Here is a 21,300-nt window from a genome sequence, read left to right on the forward strand (position 1 = left end):
GGCTCACGCTTGTAATCCTAGCACTCTGGGAGGCCGAGGCAGGAGGATTGTTCGAGGTCAGGAGTTCCAGACCAGCCTGAGCAAGAGTGAAACTCCATCTCTACTAAAAATAGAAAAACTTAGTGGGGCAACTAAAAATAGAAACAAAAAGCCGGTGTGGTGGCACGAGCCTGTAGTCCCAACTCCTCAGGAGGCTGAGGCAGGAGGATCACTGGAGCCTAGGAGTTTGAGGTTGCTGTGAGCTAGGCTGACATCACAGCACTCACTCTAGCCCAGGAAACAGAGTAAGACTCTGTCTCAAAAAAAAAAAAAAAAAGATACAATACAATCTTTTTGGAGAGCAATTTGGAATTATTTTACGAAAATTACAAATGTGCATTTCGATTTAACTTTCAGGAATTTAGTCTATGGATATACTTGCACAAAAGCAAAATAATGTATATGTATAAGAACATTCACTGCAGCATTTCCTACAGACAAGGAAAAAACACAAATGTCCAGCAATTATGGGAAGTCTATACAGTAGAATACTATGCAACTGCATAAAAGAAGCTCTTTATAGACTTATATGGAACGATCTCCACAACACATTGGCTAGTTAAAAAACAAGTTTCAGGAGCCAACTGTGCTGATGCACACCTGTAGTCCCAGCTACTTCAGAAGATGAGGCCGGAGGATCACTTGAGCCCAGGAGGTCAAGGCTGCAGTGAGCTATGATTGTGCCACTACACTTTAGCCTGGGCAACAGAGGAAGTCCCCATCTCTAAAAAAAAATAAAGAAAAAGAAAAAAAAACAGGCGAAAAGAAAAAAAAAAGCAAGTTTCAGGGTGGTATATGTATTACACTTTTTTTGCTTTTTGTAAATATATATGATGTGCTTGCAAATATATAAAATATCTCTGAAATGACAAAAAACTAGCAACTGGTTAAATCTAGGAAAAAGAACTGAATGGACGGGGAATGGAGAATGGCTTACCTTTGTAGCTCTTGAATTTTGAACTATTATTGATATGATTATTAGCCATCCAAACAAAACAATTTAAAAGGATCATCCCCATACATAAAAAGTTTTTTTTTTTTTGAGACAGAGTCTCACTCTGTTGCCCAGACTAGAGTGCTGTGGCGTCAACCTAGCTTACAGCAACCTCAAATTCCTGGGCTCAAGCAATCCTCCTGCCTAAGTCTCCCAAGTAGCTGGGACTACAGGCATGTGCCACCATGCCCAGCTAACTTTTTCTATATATATTTTTAGTTGTCCAGCTAATTTCTTTCTGTTTTTTTAGTAGAGACAGGGTCTTGTTCTTGCTCAGGCTGGTCTCGAACTCCTGACCTTGAGCGATCCACTCAGAGTGCTAGGATTACAGGCATGAGCCACCTCACCCGGCCCACAAAAAGTTTTAAAATTATCAATTTAGAAGACTTCTCAAGACTTTTTCCAAACTTTAGAGTGTGTGCTAGTCCAAAATTTCAAAAGCTAATAAAAAGAAACCTTTCTTCCTGATCTAAAGGAAAAAAAAAAAAAGAAACCGTACTCTTATCTTTATTCCTTTTGTACAGTAAGTTCTTGATAAATAATTGTTTTTTTCTGTCTGTTTCAACTAAGAGTTTTGGGACCTGAAGCCCCAATGCCTTACCCTAAACAGCTTTTCAAACTATGCATAGAAGATATATTTCTGGAAGGTTATGTTTTGAAATGTAATATAAATAATAGATATTTATTGTACTTAATAATCTTTTTTCTAAAAGATGCTGTGATTATAAATAATATAAGAAAATTTACCTGCCTTCTAGGGCTTTGCATCTGATCTAGCTTAGGAGCCAGGACATGTTTATATGAAAAAATAACTACTGTGCTAGGAAGAATATTACAGATGTCAAATAAGCAATCCCTCAGGAAGTTCAGGAGGAAACATCACATCTGCTAGGGAAGTCAGTAAAGTCTTCAAGAGAGAACAGGATCCGAGCTGGGCTGAGGAATGATCCGATTTCAGTATGCTAGGGATTGCACAGTAAGGGACGTTAGGGTGGTTCAAGAACAAGTGAGTAGACCAGGCTGGACAAATGGAGGCTGCAGATGGTAGGCAGGACTCCTATCTCCTGGAAGCCCACGTAAATCACCCCTAATGCCTGTACCCTCCAATGCTCTGGATTAATTTTGATTCTTCCTAGTATTTCCCAGAGTTGTCATTTCTTCTCCATTCTCACCACCATAAAGCAATCCAAGCTCTCATCCCCTCCCTCTGCAAAGATCTCCAAACTCATCTTCCTGTATCTAATCTCCCCCCTCTCCAATTCAGGGTGCACACTTACCACATGGGTTACTTTATATGCATAACCCACTCACCCCAAACCCCACAAACCAGCTAATGGCTAGCCACTGCGTGCAAAATAAAATTATTCTCCCTCAAATTCAAGGCCTTCTATTATATCATCGGCTCTCTATCTACCTCTCACTCCATCACTGGACTCACACTCCATAAATATAACATACAAGTTTCATGCCCATGCCCATAGTGTTCCTTTTACCTGGAAAAGCCTCCTTATTTTGTTCGTAGGCAGGGCACACGTGGTTGTACAGATTGCATTAAAATAGTTTATATAAATGATATCCTCTGCCAGTACTGGGCAGTGCACACCCTCTGCAACCTTCCAACCATGGTTTGTTTCCATCCTTTCCTACCTTGAAGGCCTTCTCAGAACAACTCAACTCTCAGAGATCAATTGTGCCTCTGATTTCTATATCACCAACTTGACACCAACTTTACTTTACAATAAAAAGTTACCATATTTGGAACACTTGCTGTGCCTTGAACATAGCAGATACTCAAAAGATGCTTGCAAATTATGAACAGATAAGTCAAAAACAGCAGGTTGTGGTTAAACTGCAAAGAGCCTTGAAGGCCAAAAAAGAAGTTTTGGCTTTATTTCATAGCTGCCAAATATGGTCAAATAATCAGAAAGATGTTTTGGAAAGACTAATTTCAGCAACCACAAGCAGTGAAGTGATTATACGTAAAGTGCCAGCTTAAGGGCCCTCTCAGTGGGGGCTTCCTCTGTAATGTGCAGCATCCTCGGTCATTCAGCCATCCTTCAGTTTATCTATGCGGGACTGCAGATACAGGTTTTCACATACCTACATTCATAGAGTAGCTTAAAAACTGGGCCATTAAGCCAAGAAAAACATGCTTTTGCCTGAAATATCTGGGTATCTAGGAAACAGCTCCAACTTGAATAATTATACACATACATAAAATACATATACACAAATAAGCATCACTCTTATCTTCTTTCTTCGCTTCTTTTGCAGTCTCCCTCTTTTCCATCTCTGTCGCTTCCCTTTTTGGTTTCTTCTGTTTTTCTCCCTCCCTAAAATTACTATTTATCACTCTCATTTCTCTCCAGATGATGTACATTAATGATCTCCAGACTCCCCTCCTCCCCGGAAAATTATATTTCAGATATTTCACTGTTTTTACTCATGAATTGGTTTAATCAACTTCCTCAATATCTGTACTAATAATTCAATTCCCCTATTTCCTTTGTTAATGTAACTCAAGACTTTACTAACCTCAGACTTCTACAGTTACTAGTGAATCATTTCAAAGCCAGTCATTTATGGCTCATTTTCCTACAGCTCTCTTAAAAATTAAAAAAAAAAAAAAAATCAAGGGCACTTATGTACTTAGGTAAATAAATGAATTTCATTGTATTGTTAGAGTGGCAAATAAGTAATTCTTATCTGTAAATTCAAAACAATTAGAACCTAATACACTAAAGAAAATGTTTCCTAATGAATTTCCTTTCAAAGCATGTATCCTGGATTTCAAGCCAAGAAGGCATACCAGTAATACACTCGGTGTGGTACTAGACAATTTTATTTACTTCTCACATTTATACAAAAATCTTTACTCCCTACAGGAAGAGTATTATGTGGAAGTAATCCACTGCAATATCAAGACACATAGCACCATTCCTAACACACACATGTCTGTCAGGAAAAGATAACAAGGCACGATCTTAAATTTAAAAAGTGAATGGAAGGGGGCTCTTAAAACAGTAATCAGATAAAATAAAATATACAGTTTGGTTTTTGTGCCTCAAAAGGCTGTCTCCCTTGAAAGTCCAATTTTAGTCTGCTTAATCCTCCAACAAAATATGCTCACTTCTACTAAAAACAGAAAACTGTTACCACCATTGAAAAGGTAACATGATCTTAGGAAAGACTGAAATATTTTCCTTTCATCCTAGTAAAGTGAAAAAAAAAACCCATAAACTACCCAAACACTCCTGGACTGAGGACAATTTAGATTTTTCTCCTCTCCCAAGGTAACGGTTTGTCCCTTCCCATATTGAGGACCCTGTGAAAGTCACAATGTGAATCTTTGGTACCAAATGGTGGACAGAAGAAGCTTTGCTAACTCCACACTTTGTAGGAAAAGAAAGGAGAAAAGGGCACAGACATCCATTATTTAGAGTCTATCGTTAAATTTACCTCCTTTATAATATAACAATTCCATTACAGCACATATTATGCCGGGGGCAGAGCATACAGAATGTGTGGGCAGTGAACAGCAGACCACATTTCACCATAACAAGAATTCATCTTTTCAGACACCACCAAAAATTGGCAAATAATTCAAACTGTGCTTAGCTCGAGATTAATAGTTGAATACTAACAACGTAAGTTTGGAAAAATTAATGAACAAGTTGCTATTGGCTCAAAAGTAAACTACAAAGATGGGAGGTTTGTCTATCTCTACCCGCCCATCCTCATTCCTGGGGATTTCGCCCTCAGGAGGCACGCCGAAGGCAGGGCCGGACACGGCTCGTGCCCGGGAAATAGGGGTGGGAGGGGGGACCAACCCGCCCGTAATTGGCCGCGCCTGGGGCCTCACTGGGTCCCCAATGCGGCCTGGCTCGGCCGGCCAGGGGCAGACAGGACGGAGACGGGACGGACGAACGGGACTGACAGACGCGACAGGACGGACGGCACGGGCAGAGAAGTAATGCGTCCTACCCGGAGGGCTCCCTCCCAGGGACGGCGGAGTACCTGCTCCGGTCATCCAGGCTGCGGTTGTCCGCGGCCGCCGCGCGCCAGTCGGGCAGCGTGCTGGCGCACAGCACCACCATGGACACTATCACGAACACCACCGACACGCTGGCCAGGATCTGCGCGGCCAGCGACGACGTGGGCTCTTCGAAGGTCCGCCGCATGCGCTCCAGCCAGCGCCTGGAGGGAGCTGCCTCAGCCCCGCCAGGTCGCGCCTCGTCGCGGCCCAGCACGCCCGGCTCGTCCGCCGAGTAGAAGGTGTAGGTGTCGGACATGCGGTCGTCGAGGCGGCGCTGGCAGCAGTACTCGAGGTGCGCGCCCTCCAGGCCCCAATAGATCATCTCGTTGTAGAAGGAGAGCTCGCACATCCGCGGCGCGAAGCGCAGCTTGCCGTGGCCGCGCACGTAGAGCAGGATGAAGCCGAAGGCCTCCGAGTGCCGGTCGAAGAAGTACTCGTTTCGCTCCCGGTCGTAGTCGTCGCACACCTCGAGCACGTCGCGCTCCGAGCGGCAGCCGTGCAGCCGGCTCACGCGGCGCAGCGGGAAGTCCTTCAGCAGCTCCCGGGACAGGGAGTACCGGGCGCCGCCCACATTCAGCACCACCGAGGCCGCCCCGCTGCGCCCGAAGGTCATGGCTAGGCAACCCGGGGCCCCTCGGCCCGAGGGCCCCGCCGCCGGCCCCCGGCCGCCACGCAGGGCCTGCCTGCCTTCGGCCGACGGGGGAGCGCGCCGTCGGAGCCCGCTCTCCCTGGGGACTCCGCTCCTGCCCTTCGCTGGCCCGGGAGCCCTTCGGCTCTAGCCTCTTCAGCAGCCCCGCGTCGCTGGTAGCGACGCGCCCTCCGCGCGGCGGTACCTGCAGGTGGCTGGGGAGTCCCCTTCGGCGCCAGCGCTGCTCCCCACTGGCAGGGAACGAGGCTGTGTCCGCGCCGCCGCCCCTCGCGTCCGGGGGATGCCCCCTCCGAGGCCGGGGCGCCCTCTCCAAGGCGTCGGCGCCGACCCCTTGAGGGGGTGCAGGCGCCAAGAGGAGGCGCCGGTGCGGGATGTCTCCCCGTCTCCCGCGCTCCCTCCGGCCGCGGATCCGGCAGCCGCCCGCCGCCGTCCAGAGGCAAGAGGCAAAGTGAGCGGGTTCGGAGGCGGTGAGGAGCCGGCTCAGAGAGGCGGGGGCGGGGCCTCTCTCGCCGTCCTCCTCCTCGCCTGCAGGCTCCGCTCGGCTCCGCTCACCTCCCCCTGCGCACCGCCCTCCTCTCCCCGCCCGCGCCCGCACCCGCACCTCCCCGACTCGCTCGGGCTGGGATTCCCCGGCGCCCCGCCCTGGACCTCGGGCTCCCCCGCCTCGTGACGCCGTCCCCCCTCTGCTCCCGCCCTCGGTGGCCGGGAGGGGTCCGCCGGCCGGAGAAGCGAGGAGTGGGGAGCCCCGGGTGGAGCGGGGAGCTAAGCCCCGCGGCCGGGATGCCTGCTCCTGCGTCCCACCCAGGGCCATCGGGATGACTTGGACAGCCCCGGAGGCCCTCTTAACAGCCCTTGTTAAAAGCCCTGCGAGGACGGGTGCGGGGTTTGAGGGCGGGGACAGACGGCGTTTGGAGAGCTTTTTCCAGAAACTCTGCAGAGCCCAGCTCGGTTTCTGAGACCGCTCTAAAGGATTTCTCAGAGAAGGCATCCCAGCCACTGCTTTTGCTGGCGACTTTGCTCTTCCTCTCCCCGCGCGGGGCGACCCACGTACCGCGTGCTCCGAAGGCGGCCACACACCCCGGCCCCCGCGTTCTGGGGCTCCGGTCCTGAGGGGGCGCCTACGTGTAGCGCCGCGCGCCTGGACCCTCGCGTGACTCTTCCCATAGAGTGGGGGGGAAAGTCTGAGGAGACTCGCCTTACCACTGGCAAAAATAGAATTTCTGGTTGCCTTCGTTTGCACCCCGCTTTTCAAAATGTCTTGATTTCCCCCATACACCGGACCTGGCTGCAGCACCGGCTTTGGGAGCATGAAGAGACGCTTAAGTCTCCGCAGAGCGAACTACCCAGCGCTCTTGCCGATGCCCAGGGAGTGGGTTCCACCTGGCAGGGATTATTTTAAACTGCTAGAGCAATTCACACGGCATCCGACACCTGCAGCCCAGCCCGCCAGAAGCGAAGCAGGTGAGTTGTAAGGCATACTGCGTTAGATGCAAAACAAATACTGGAAAAAAAAAAAAAAGGCTGGGGTGGGGTGAGATGCGGCCGTCTGACAGCAGAGTAGCCTGGCTGGTTACTGGGAGGGATTTTACTTTGCCCTCTACTTTTCAAAATTTTGTAGGATTGTCTCGTGCCCGCTAGAGGTCACCATAAAGAGTTATTTTGCTGTGGTTGTAGTGTAGATGGGACAGTGAAAAGGCAGACAGCTAAGAATTGGAGTGCTCTCTCACACAAAGTAAAATCACCCTGGGTGGTTTCTTAAAAAATAAAAATCTCTGTAAATTGTTTATCCCCAGACTTGGATAATTTATCTTAAAAGCACTTAATGTGATTAAAAGCTCAAAAACAGGAGTTGTATATTTGCTAAGTAGCTACTAAACAAGGAAAACATCCGGAAGGAAGTGAATTTCAAGACAGACTTGAAAGAGGTGATGGCCACGAGTTGGTAGAGAAAAAAGGCAAAGCATTCCAAGTAGCCAATTCTCAGATCTGGAGGATTAAAGTCTGTAAAGAAAGCTAATGCATCTGCCAGGCTGAAGCAGTGGGGACCTCAACTGTGGTGTTCAGATTTCATCGTAGAAGCATTGGATCCCTGAAGGTTTTAATAACAGAACTGGCTTGATGAAAGCTTTATTTCCAGAAGATGCCTTTGCCCCGTAGGTCATGCTAAGGAGAAACCCTAACCCCATGTCTGTAAGGATGAGAATGGATCACTCCTGAGAAGCGCTGAGACCAAGAACACAGGAGTCTTGGAGATGGATTTGTTATAAGGCATGAGGATGGAGAAAAGTTTGCAGATGTGAGCGAGAGATGAACCTGAGCCCATTCATCAGGAAGTCATTAAAAATAGTTTCTGGAAGTATCACAAGCAACAGAAGGCAAAACTATTTTGCCCATTATTTGTACCAGTATTATTATCCTGTATTTCCTGTGTCTATCTAAAATCACTTTACAGTCTTTTGATTGAACCAGTTGAAGAAATATCTCATTTTAAATTAAATTTGAGCTTAGGAAACAAATTAATTTGATGACAACATAATGTGTGCCTCCTAGGTATATTTTCATAAGATTTCTTAGAGAGAGAGGTTTAAATCATTTCATTTGTTTCAAGAGTAATATTCTTATTTGATTTTAATATCATCAACTACTGCTGCAGTAGCAATATCCAAATCATTTTCTTAAACAAAGAAAACAGTATGATGCAAAAATGATTGGCTTGTCTCAATATGATCTAGTTTAGAAAGCAAAGCCAATTCTATTCCTTTGTACTTTGAGAAGAAGACGCTGTTGAGCATTATTACGTCTGAATTCTCTTCCGGATTCAGGATGATATTTAGGGTCTTCATATCTAAATCTTGAGAATGCATTAAAATTTAAAGGCATCAGGCACAATTTTGGAGTTTGAAAGGTTTTCTAGTCTCAATTTGTCAACTCATTTTAGAGAGGAGTAACAAAGCTTCAGGGATGTGGCTGTAACTTGCCTGAGGTTCCCCAGCAGCAGCAACATGGCAGAAACAAGGCTAGCACCAGGTTTTCTAGTTCCAACCTCTGGTCACTCATCTCTAGTGCCTGGATTGCTGCCACAACCTTCTACCCTATCTCTCTGCACTCCAGTTTTTCCTATCTCTGTGAATCCTGTATAATGCTACCAGACAGCTCTGCCTTCAATCCATTTCATCAAGGCATTCCCCAGTTTAAAAACCTAAAAGGACTATATAGATCTACAGAATTACAAATGTCCATATAATAATGTACCAACTGGCTATGAGGGCCCTCCTTAGATTCAAATCCTGGCTGTACAACTTATTTGCTAAGTGACCTGGAGTAAGTTCCCCAACTTATTTAAGCCTGAATGAAGATAATGATACCCACATCAAATCGATGATGTAAGGATTCAGTGAGATGATGTGAGTGTGGTATATAGCTCAGTGCATGATGCTGGAAAAATCTCACTTCATGTGTGCTTCTGTTAGCCCAAATAGGCCATAGTCATTCCTCGATTCTATAATAAATAAATAAATGATGGATAAGTGAATTGATGTCTCTAAAAATGTGACCAACAACAAAGTAACCTGAAACATAAAAAATTCAGTGAAAAGTTGTAGCCCTTACACTGCCAACTCTGGGTTGAATACAGGTTCCTCCAGCACTTTGCATTGCATAACTGGATATGTTCAGGGACTCTGAACACCCTGCCTGCCCTGAGCTTTAGAAATTGAAATGCCCCATGAGCACTACTGTTCCATGCAACTTACTTATAAACTCTGTCTGCTTTAAAAAGCCCTTGCTCTGCTGTTAATTCATATTTTCAGTGTTTGTGTTTACATCAGTTTATTTCTCAGCCACTGCAAAATCAGTTGGTGTTCTAAAAAGTCGGCTTTTTGAATAGAAATGTCGCTTTCCAACTTCTCTAATTTTATATAAATGAAAGACTAATGACTTAGCCCACTATGCACAGTTACCCCTGTAGAAGATAAAGCTATAACGTTCATGCTCTGGTTTCTCTTCAGAATGCATAAATCTTGCGCCTTTTACTAAAGGTTTCCATGGAGAGCAACAACTGTGAATCGGTAACCAAATTTTTTGAGGCCTTGCTTAGGCAGGGCTTTAAAAAGACTTTTAAAAGCACCATGACTTTCAATAGGACTATGAGGTTATCCCCAAGTCCAGATACTACTCATGACTGAAGAGGTCTAATATGGGGAGATATTAGACAAAAGATACAAAGTTTCAATTATACAAGCAGAATAAGTCCTAGAGCTCTGCTGTGCAATACAGTGCCTATATTCAATAATACTGTATTGTCTACTTAAAAATTTAAGTAGGGCCAAGTACAGTGGCTCACACCATCCCAGCACTTTGGGAGGCCAAGGTGAGAGGATCATTTGAGGCCAGGAGTTCGAGATCAGCCTGAGCAACAAAATGAGACCTCGTCTCTACAAAAAAAATTAGCTGGGAGCTACTTGGGAAGCTGAGGCAGGAGGATCCCTTGAGCCCTGGAATTTGAGGTTGCAGTGAGCTGTGATGATGCCACTGCATTCTAGCCGAGCAACAGAACAAGACAACTGTCTCAAAAAAATAATAATAAATATTTACATCTTAAGTGTTCTTATCATTACCAACATCACCATAAATAAAAATGGCAGGAGAAAACTTTTGGAGGTGATATAAAAGTTTATGGCATAGCTTTGATGATGGTTTCATGGGTGTATACTTATCTCCAAACTCATCAAATCATACACATGAGTTATTTACAGCCTTTTGTATGTCAATCCTACCTCAGTAAAGTGATTTCTTAAAAAAGAGAGATACAAGGAAAAAAGTACGAGCTCTCAAATGTCTAAGGCTGAGGCAGGAAATATGTATAGCAGAGGGGGAAAAAACTTTTTCTTATACCCTCCTAGGTTCTAGCCTTTCATCCTGCAAATTAGACTGACAAAAGACAGATAAATGGGAGAAAAACACAATTTATTAGAAGTACAGCACAGCACCCGACCCAGGAGAAAATCAAAGGGTGGTTAGAACTTGAGGTTTATATATTTATATAGCATCTTAACAAAGAACAATACATTTGTGGAGAAGTAACAAGACAAAGAAAAAGGAATTTTGGCTTTTGGAGGTGGCAAACTATGGAAAGGTAAATATATGGGGGAAACTAATGGAAGATAAGGATTGTTTTTCAGTGAGGTATGTTAATGCAGATTCCTCTGGTGCCATCGCTGGGCTGATGAGGGTGCAGTGTCTCCAGTGACTAAGAATCTTCCTGCCCTTCCTGGTAGAGAGGGAAAGGGCACGGAATTTTTCTTGTGTCTGATTCTTCTCAATTGCCTTCAGCTCAAAATAATCCTCCTGATAAAGTGGCATATTTGGGGGTGGCATATTCTGATTCCCTACATATGGCATAGTGGCCATTATTGCACTGCCAGGCAAGCCACTCCTAAGTCCTAATGCTATGGCTTCATTAACTAAATGGCCCTCAGAACCATCCCACCCCATGGACCACATTCTTAAAAGGTGAGAAGTCACCAGAAGGACATGTCACCCTCATCTTGCACCAATGTCCTTACCTTTTTCTCTGCTCTAGGATACATTATGCTCTTATTCAAGCAAAAGGAACACTCTCTTCCTTAAATGTCCAGCTTTGAGAGGTTTGGTGCCATTTCAGAACACCTCCTCTTCTTCATCTTCACCCAAACTTCACTCCCGCCATGCTCCTCTGTTGGACTGGAATGTTCCTTCTCTCCACCACCACTCCATGTCCCTTGCTCTGTACAATGACTGAGACCTTCTAGGTGGCATTGTGCACTCAGCAGCCCACAAGGACCCTCTTGTTATCACCCTCATTTTGCAGATGAGGAAATCAGGCTTCAAGAGATTAGATGACTTGCCCAAGATCCCTCAGCTAGCTAGTGAGTGCTGGACCCAGTACTGAAACCCAAAGACTGAGAAGGCTCTCTTGCCTCCCATGCTGGCCCACCAGCAACTCTCCTGTCTACCAAGCATCAATCATCCCTGGGGAGGAAGGAACAAGTTAGGTGATACCAGAAGAAGCAATCAAACAAATCTAGAATGTGGGTCATTATACAAGATAATTAATCTTCCAAAAGTCACTTTCATATCCTGAAATGTTTAAGGATGAGATGGTATGATGTCAGTTGTTTGCTTCAAAATAATCAAGGGCAAGGGTGAGTCAGTAGAGATAGAGATGAAACAAGATTGGCTGCAAGTTGATAGTTGTTGAAGCTTGGCAATGGGAGTACATTAAATTAATCTCTCCACTTTTGTATATATTTGAAATTGTTCATAATAAAAAAAGTGAAAATAAAATTTTAAGACCTTAGAACTCCATTAAGCTTATTTTCGAATGTCAGCAGTTACTTCGTCAGATTGGACCTGAAAATAGAGAGACAGATGATAAGGTTTCTGAAAGGATACATAAAATACTATGGGTGGTTGTTTCATGGTTGAGGGACTGGGAAGGTTAGGATAGATATGAGACCTACTTGTTATTGGTTATTGTAAACCTTTTGTCTTTTTTTTTTCCTTTTAACTGTGTGCAAAGATTTTGTTTTCAATTTGTAAAAAACTAGTTTCAAAAAAAAATCTCAGCACATATCTTCCTATCAGATTACCTCTTTTTCCTCAGGCCCGGGACACTGGGTCCTGCATTCCTCCTCTGCTTGGGTACACCTGGGGCCTTGGCACTTGCTGCTTCCTCCGCCTGGAACACTCTGTCCCAGAGCATTATGTCTCTGATTCCTTCCTGTCAGTCAAGTCTCAATTCAAATGTCACTTCCTCAGAGAGGCTTTCCCCAGCCAGCCACCCATTCTAGCATAACAACCTCTTTTTTTCATCCCCTTATCCCTACTAAAAAATCTGACTTGTCCAAACCCGTGGAATCTCCAACAAGAGTGAACCCTCACATGAACTGTGGACTCTGGGTGATTATGACATGTCAGTGCAGGTTCATAGTCGGTAAGAAATGTACCGCTCTGGTGGTGGATGTTAGTTATGGGGAGGCTCTGCAGGAGGAGGACAGGGAGTATATAATATATAGTCTATCTCTGTACCTTCCTCTCAGTTTTGCTGCTGACCTAAGACTGCTCTAAAAAAGAAAGTCTATTTTTAAAACAAAAATCATTTTGCTCACTCACCTGTTACTTATTTATCCTCTGTCTCCCCACCAGTCTCTGCTCACTTCCTTTGAGAGCAGGGCCCCACCAATACCCCCAGCTCCTCCAGCTCCTAGAACAGTGCCTGGCTCCTTGATTGAAGCTCAATAACTATCTGTCAAGTGAGGGAATAAATGGCTATTACTGTTGATTTACTTATTTTTCCTCCTTTATTTTTTTATACCCTACAAATCCAGTATTATATTACTGTTGATTTAAATACTATTCTCTGAGTGCTGGATTGGCAGTATTCGTGTATACACTATATAGTAAGGCTGGGATTGACCAACTCAGGAAATCCAGGCTCTTTCTGAAAAACCACTTCAGTTTTGTTAAATGGTTGGCGTACTGGTGGGGAAGATCTTGGCACTGCTTTCCCCCATACCTGCAGTGTCAGCCAGCTTGCGCTGCAGAAGGCGTTATTTAGCAGGCCCCAAGCCTGGGTCAGTGAGCACCCCTATTATTCCTTACCTAGCAGGTGCTCTAGTCAGAAAAGTTCTTGGGATCAACTCCGGTTGTGTCTATGTCCCCTCATTTACCCATTCTGTCCCTGGAGGAAGGAGACATTGTGGAAGTAGACCAGGAAGTGCAAGGAAAGAAGAGCTGTCCACCATTGAGTTGAACGCTTCTAATGGGTGAATTGTGAATTGTATCTCAGTATAGCTGCTACAAAAAAAAAAAAAAACAGAGAGAGAACTATCCAGAAAGGATTGGATGTGGATTCAGGAGGTTCTATAGTGTCTTGGCTCAGGAACTATATAGGAAATATGGGGAAAAAATTAGGAGGCTGTTGCTCTGGTGGTAGATTGACATCTCTGAGACCCAACTGCCTGACTGCGTGCTCAAGATCAGGGAGAGAAGCTTTCAGCAAAGCGGACCTTGAGGCCAGACAGGAAGGAAGTGGGAGAGCCAGGCAGAGAGAGGGAGATGCTCCTACTCTGCCCCTTGTCACATCATACAGTCAAACAGCTGAGTGAGGATTCTGCTCAGGAGAAAAATCAAAGACATTTTCAAAATGAGTGAAAGTTCCCACTGTGTTCTATCCATTCTGCAAAGAGCTGCCTTTACTAACATTAATGAACCAAAATTAACTAGTTTAGGAGTCAGCTTTCAAAAACACCTGCTGTTTCTACTCTCTGTCCCTCTAACAATCTATATCCCGGCCCCACATCCCAGCCCTCCTCCCCCTATGCCCAGTACTGCTGTTTCTGCCTTAGAGCAAAGATTGGGGCTGGGGTTGACTGAGGCGAAGTTTATGGCATTCCTGGAAATGATCTTCTCATTGTAGATGCAACCAAAATAGCATTGGCTCCACACTTAATAATTAATATACTCTTCAACAGCAGTTGCATTTTTCTCCTAGTTGCAGGATTTCAAATACTATTTTTCCTGCAGTTCTTAAATGGAGATAGAATAATCCATTCTGGTGTGTGTGATCCCATTCCCCTTCTATGTCATAAAACCTCAGGCATTTGCCTCAGTTTACTCTGAGACACATGTTCTCACAGGTTAGCAAAAAAATAATATGCTTAATGGAACGCTGAGAGGTATGGCAATCTGGAAGACTGGCAGTTTTTAAGGTGGTTTGGAGAACCTGCAATTAGCTTGGTGTAAGCCTGTCTTGGGCCTGAGTCTGAGAACAGAGCCTATGGCTCAGCAAAAAATGATTAAACGAGTGCCTGCTATAGCTTTCCCAGTTTTTCATGTTTCCTTTTTCAGGGCCCTAACTCCATGCAGCCCTGTGGCTGAGCAACAACAGTTCCTATCCCCAGCGGCAGGAGACTTGCCCTCTGCCTAACGTTTGCTAATACTTTAATCTTCCAAGTAGAATTTTTCCTTTCCAGAGAAAAGCAATCACAAACAAAAATCTTTGTAGCAAAGGACACTCAGAAGCTTTTTATACCCTTTCTCTAGCTTCTATTGTGATGGATGAAACTGCAAGAACAATTAGAGCAGATGTCAGTGTAAATCTCCGAAGAAAGAAGAAAATAGGCTTACCAAGTTTTCTTTAATGATGCCAAGGCATTCTCTCCTCTAGATACAGTGTGTATTTAACTTAGACAGTGTCAGGGGATTAGCAAACACTCAATGACTGTACCAGTGGTCTATCTCAATAGCAACAGATCCTTATGGAAAGGGAGAAATTGTGTTATATATATAGGACAGGAGCAGTGGCTCACTCCTGTAATCCTAACACTCTGGGAGACCAAGGTGGGAGGACTGCATGAGCTCAGCAGTTTGAGACCAGCCTGAGCAAGAGGGAGACCCTGTCTCTACAAGAAATAGAAAAATTAGCTGGGTGTGGTCGTACATGCCTATAGTCTCAGCTACTCCGGAGGCAGAGGCAGGAGGATTGCTTGAGCCCAGGAGTTTGAGGCTGTAGTGAGCTATGATGATGCCACTGCACTCTAGCCTAGGCAGTAGAGTGTGAGTCTGTCTCAAAAAAAAAAAAAAAGAAAGAAAGAAAGAAAGAAATTGTATATACAATTTTCTTTGAATCAGCATTAGCCAAGACTTTCAATTTCTAGTTGTTTGTGCCTTCACCCTAGTAACCAACTATAGTATTTATATTCTATGTAGATTAAACGTTACTGAGACATCCCCTTACTTATAGGACCCTTAAGAAAACTCCAATTTTAGTGGTGCCAACCAAACCAGCAATTCTCCCAGACTGTGAAAATGTAAGGTCTACAAGTAACATCACCACTTCATTGAAATCAGTCACCATGGCGTCCACTAGAAGAATGTTCATGCTGCCCTTACTTCTCCTAACTTACAAAATAATCCACTAGGCATAGGAGAGGCTGGTGCTTCCAGTTTCCTCTATAGTGGACACCCCTGTTTCATCTTTGCCTTGGAAAGCCCATTGTTACATGGGCTTTCAAGGTACTTTTTGGATGTTAACTCGTAATGGTTTGTATTGCAAAACCAATTGGGATTGGAGGGAGAGTAAGGAATAAAATGAGAATTATTTGGGATACCTGGCCCCTGTTCAGAATTTGACTGAGAAAGGATTTGGCACTCATTGAGCTTGGGTAGGTCAATCTTCGCAGTTTGACAAATGTCCTTAGAAGTGAACATCTCAGGAACTAAAAAAAGAACCTTCCTTAGAGGGCCACTAGGAGGCGTTGGGCAGAAAGGCAAATGACCTCACCCAGGAGAAGGGATAGACTCCAAGTTAAGAAGGCAGCGGCCTCTAGAGGCCCCCTGGCCAATGGTGAGACGTCACTAAACTCTAGCAAGCTCCAGGCCTGGTGGCTTTGTAGTCCCAACTACTCTGGATGCAGAGGTGGGAGGATAGCTTGATCTTAGGAGTTCAAGGCCAGCCTGGGCAACACAGTGAGACCCCTGTCTCTAAATAAAGAAATATTAAATTAAATTTTAAAAAATAACAAACCTGGCAAGAAACTCAGCCCCATGGAAGGGTATAACCAGGCTTATCACTACCCTCAGTAGTCTTTGGGCTGGATGAGGTGGCTCATGCCTATAATCCTAACATTCTGGGAGGCCATGACAGGACAATCTCATTAGGTCAGGAGTTTGAGACCAGCCTGAGGAAGAGCGGGACCCCATCTCTACAAAAAATAGAAAAAATTAGCAGGGCATAGTGGCACACACCTGTAGTCCCAGCTGCTCGAGAGGCTGAGGCAGGAGGATCGCTCAAGCCCATGTCCCCTATAAAGATATACAACTATTGGCCAGGCACAGTGGCTCACTCCTGTGATCCTAGCACTCTTGGAGGCCGAGGCGGGCAGATCGTTTGAGCTCAGGAGTTCAAGACCAGCCTGAGCAAAAGCGAGACCCTGTCTCTACTAAAAATAGAAAGAAATTAGCCAAACAACTAAAAATATATAGAAAAAATTAGCCTGGTATGGTGGTGCATACCTGTAGTCCCAGCTACTCAGGAGGCTGAGCCAGAAGGATTTGCTTGAGCCCAGGAGTTTGAGGTTGCTGTGAGCTAGGCTGACGCCATGGCACTCTAGCCCGGGCAACAGAGTGAGAGTCTGTCTCAAAAAAAAAAAAAAAAAAAAAAGTAGTCTTTGGCTAGCTACATAGGACAGAGAAAAGGGTAGAAGTTTTCTAAAAGAGAGGGGGGAACACCAAAAGGGCATTTGGAAATTAGTCCCAACTAACCTGAAGCCCAGAGGATGAGTGCTGGAAGTCAATGAGCTGGGAATGAGGGAGTACCTGTGAGGAACAAGGATGGGCCAGGATAGCTGGGCATCTCAGGCAGGCCTAGGTCTGAGAGGCAAACAGGGACATTCATATTTCCATGAGACCAACTAATGTTGGCCCCTCTGCGTCCACCTCAGGTTGAGAAACCGATATTAGTGCTTCAAGAATCCCAGGTCTGAAATACGAAAACGAGGCAAATCATAGTTATCTTAGGATGAGAAAGCTGTGCTCTTGTCACACAAGTTAGCTCACCATTTCTATGCCATTTGTAAAAAAAAAATCTATGCTTTTATATTTTCCTTTGTATGTGTATGCCTGCGTTTATTTTAAAAACTCTGTTAAAGCTCAGTCTGTGTTTGTTAAACTAAAGGAAGAGAGATTTTTGGCCACATGGGTTTTAGAGTGGCAGGAATAGAGATAAATTATAAAAAGCACCAGAAATTCTGCTCCCTCTTCCTTGGATCCAGGCTTTTATTAAGCACAGAAAATGGACGTATCTTCATGAAACCTTTTCTGATTGAGGGTCCCAACCCAACTCAGTTCCCTAGGTGTTCAGATGATGCCCTCTCTCCTTCCCCAACAATGGTTTTGCAGAATTCTAATGTTTATTTACAGCCTCACAAACTCAAGGCAAATGTTAGAGTTTTATTTTACAAAATGTCAACACCCTTATTTTAGGAAAGAAGGAAATGGCTGCAGAAGCTTAAGTCTGGACTCGAAACTGTAAAATACGATCGAGGAATCTACTGGTGGTAACTCATGGACATCAGTTCAGCCAATTCCTGTTTACGTAGCTTTAATGTAGAGAGAAAGCAAAGCAGAGAATGACAATCAAAGTATGCAAAGAAATTAGAAAGCCAAAACAGAAACAAAAGTAGGCCTATGCAAAAGCACAGTACAGATTACCTTAGGTCAGGAAAGAACTAAGGACAAAAATACAGTTGAGTCGAGCACACTTAGCACCCACATTTTGGTTTTAATACCATCCTACAATAAAAGGAACTGAGGGCTCCTCTTAGAAATAACCGATTCTAGGACTGAGGGAGGAAATATAGCAGATGAACCTGGAGTATCTTATAGTTCTGGAAAGTAAACAAGTGCTAAAACAAACAAACAAAACAATGATTGGGGTTTGTCAAAGACACAGAGGAACCAACTGAAAGAGCTTCCAAGAGCCAAAGATAAAACAATTTGAGGAACAAAGTAGTATTGTGTTATAACCCAAAGTATAAAATAAATATCCAGGAGTCTATACTTATATAAAAAAATGATTGAATAAATAAATGGGAAGAAAACACAAATCTCCCATACAAAATAATTCTAAATAATTGATGTGGGTATTCCACCCTCATGAAGTTGGAGCATAACTCCCCACTCCTTAAGTGTAGGTTCCTTACAGTGACTTCCTTCCAAAGAACACGATATAGAAAGGTGGAAAAAAGAGAGTAACTATACAGAGGAAAAACCTGGTAAACTACTTCAGCCAGGTGATCAAGGCCATCCTCACCAATGATAAGTCGTGTTGACAGCATGTAGCCCTTGATATGATGTGATGAGAATGGCACTCTACCTCTGTGGTCTTCTTCCTCAAAACCAATAACCCCAGTCTAACTAGGAGAAAAACATCAAACAAATCCCAAGAGAGGGACATTCTACAACATACTTGGCACATGTGTAGTCCCAGCTACTTGGGAGGCTACGGTAGGAGGATCGCTTGAGCCCAGTAGTTTGAGACCAGCCTGAGCAACATAACAAGACCCCATCTCTAAAACAAACAAACAAAAAAAGCACAAGGCAAGTCTGAGAAACTGTTACAGCCAAGGGGAGCTTAAGGAGACATGACAACTAAAGGTAATATGGTACCCTGGAACAGGAAAATGTTCCTTGGGTTTAAAAACGAAGGAAATCTCAATAAACTATAGACTTTTGTCAATAACAGTATATTAATATTGGTTTGTTAATTGTAACAAATGTATCATCCTAATATAAGTTATTAATAATAGGGGAAAACTGAGTGTGTGATATATGGGAATTCTCTGTACTACCTTCTCAATTTTTCTTTAAATCTAACTGTTCTAAAAATAAAGTCTACCCTGATGATCCTGCTCCTGCCTCTGCGCTGAAGTCTGTATTTGTCTTCCCAACTGTGTACCTGTAGATCCTTCTTAGATCCTCCATCGTTTTTCAGTTGCCAGGCAGACATTTCCATCTGGACATTCCAAAGGCACCACAAAATCAGCTTGTCCCAGCGCAGATCCATGGCCCTCTGTATCCCCTATCTTGTTTAACTGTACCGCCACCCACCTGCACCTGCTCTGCCCAGCTCGTGCCTCAAGATGCTGCCCCACAAGCAAGGGAGCAATTAGGTGTTCTGAGCAGGTTTCCCAGGACTGGTTCCTCAGCCCCCTATCTGGATCCTTTGTACCTTTTTCTGTCTCAGGCCATTCGTTATTGGCTCTCACTCATTCTTCGGCTCCTTTTCTGCCTGGCCTCTCCACCCTGACATCCCAACTCCCTACCTCTGGCCTTAACTCCTTACTTTGACAAATATCTCTTTCCCCTCTCCTGGCATCTCTTAGAACTAACAAACCAAAGACAAATCCCTTGTTGGCATGTTGGCATCACATCTCTGGGACATCTGTGGTAGTAGGCAGCCTGTAAGGTGACCCTCAGTGACTTCTTGTGTAATCCCCTCTGCTTGAGTGTGGACTGGGCCTAGTGACTCACTTTCACTCACTTCTAATGAGTAAAATACAGCAAAAGTGATTCGATGTCACTTCCAGGATTAGGTGACAAAAGACCATGGCTTCCATCTTAGTAGTCTCTGTTCTCTCTTGTTTGCTCACTCTAAGGGAAGCCAGCTGCCACGTGTGAGCTGATTCACAGAGACGCCCACAGAGAAAAGGAACTGACATCACTGGCCAATAGTCAGAGGGGACCTGAGGCCTGCCACCAGCCACGTGAGTAAGCTTGGAGGCAGATCCTGCCCCAGTCAGCCTAATGATGACTGCAGCCTCGTGAGCCAGAGACACCAAGCTAAGCTGCACTCAGATTCCTAACCACAGAAATGGAGATAATAACTGTTGTTTTAAGTCACTAAGTTTTGGGGTAATTTATTACACAGCAATAGATAACTAATACACTTCCCAAACCCTTGTACCACCTTCACGGGCAACTCAAACTGTATGCAGCCCAATGTCACACATGAATTCCAGATGTCATTATACACAAGGCTATGGACCCAGGGGCATACAGAAGGGAAGAATGGATCTCAAGAGTAGACAGAAAGGGCCGGGCGCGGTGGCTCACACCTGTAATCCTAGCACTCTGGGAGGCTGAGGCGGGAGGATCACTGGAGGTCAGGAGTTCAAGACCAGCCTGAGCAAGAGCGAGACCCCATCTCTACTAAAAATAGAAAGAAATTAGCCAAACAACTAAAAATACATAGAAAAAATTAGCTGGGCATGGTGGTGCATGCCTGTAGTCCCAGCTACTCGGGAGGCTGAGGCAGAAGGATTGCTTAAGCCCAGGAGTTTGAGGTTGCTGTGAGCTAGGCTGACACCACAGCACTCTAGCCTGGGCAACAGAGTGAGAGTCTGTCTCAAAAAAAAAAAAAAAAAAATGTAGGCAGAAAGCCCTTTCCTTCTCATTAATTCAAGCCAGTGTGGTAAACCCTATGTCAGACTAGCTAGTCTAGGCTGGCTAGTGGCCAGATAATTGCACCTGAATCCTTCTAAGGCAGCCAAATCAAGTTGTCCAAGTCCTAATGCAGATAGATAATTTCCTGACCTTTGCATTTGTTTGATGGAGGAAGCCTGAGTAGTCATCCTAATCCAAAAGCCAGCTGGGGAGACTGAGAGAATATGGTGGTTACAACCACTCTTCCTCCCTGAATTTGACACACAATCGGATCCTAAGGGGTTACTTGCTGCAGAATGTAGATATCTTTGTCTCCAACATGTGTCGAGGGTATAGTCAGAGCACTGTAGATCTCTGGGAGGGTTGGGACAGGTGAGTTGTGTCTCTTGATATGGAGCTTTCTCTGGAATAATGTTCTTTGCACCTACATTCAGGAAGTAGTGATCAGCCCCTCTGGAAGGCAAACTGCTTAACAGAGTTGTGGCAGGAATGGGGCCTGGAGGGTGGGGATGCTTCTGGCTTAGGGAAAATCAGGAGGCCAAGGTGACATGGTGAAATGTGAGACTAGATTGAGCCTCTACTCATCCCCAGCATCCA

The 21,300-nt window shown here is 44.6% G+C and overlaps 2 protein-coding genes and 1 non-coding gene across 5 annotated transcripts in view; 2 read left to right on the plus strand and 1 right to left on the minus strand.

Annotated features, from left to right (window-relative positions):
- Nucleotides 1–6,282, minus strand: part of KCNG3 (potassium voltage-gated channel modifier subfamily G member 3) — a 42,433-nt gene extending 36,151 nt beyond the window's left edge. Inside the window, exon 1 of one of the 2 annotated variants that reach the window (XM_045549478.1) lies at nt 5,018–6,282. In XM_045549478.1, the coding sequence (XP_045405434.1) occupies nt 5,018–5,682 (665 nt within the window). In that variant the 5' untranslated portion in view covers nt 5,683–6,282. The remainder of the gene's footprint in view (nt 1–5,017) is intronic. The other variant, XM_045549479.1, reaches the window with a different exon arrangement.
- A 390-nt stretch (nt 6,283–6,672) lies between these two features.
- Nucleotides 6,673–21,300, plus strand: part of MTA3 (metastasis associated 1 family member 3) — a 224,326-nt gene continuing 209,698 nt past the window's right edge. Inside the window, exons 1-2 of one of the 2 annotated variants that reach the window (XM_045549481.1) lie at nt 6,673–7,179; nt 19,917–20,024. In XM_045549481.1, coding sequence (XP_045405437.1) covers nt 7,026–7,179; nt 19,917–20,024 — 262 coding nt within the window. In that variant the 5' untranslated portion in view covers nt 6,673–7,025. The remainder of the gene's footprint in view (nt 7,180–19,916; nt 20,025–21,300) is intronic. The other variant, XM_045549482.1, reaches the window with a different exon arrangement.
- LOC123637539 lies at nt 9,706–9,822 on the plus strand. The gene has a single exon (XR_006734909.1). It is a non-coding gene; the product is annotated as a U5 spliceosomal RNA (small nuclear RNA).

This window comes from Lemur catta, chromosome 4, assembly GCF_020740605.2.
Source record: "Lemur catta isolate mLemCat1 chromosome 4, mLemCat1.pri, whole genome shotgun sequence".
Classification (NCBI taxonomy): Eukaryota; Metazoa; Chordata; class Mammalia; order Primates; family Lemuridae; genus Lemur; species Lemur catta.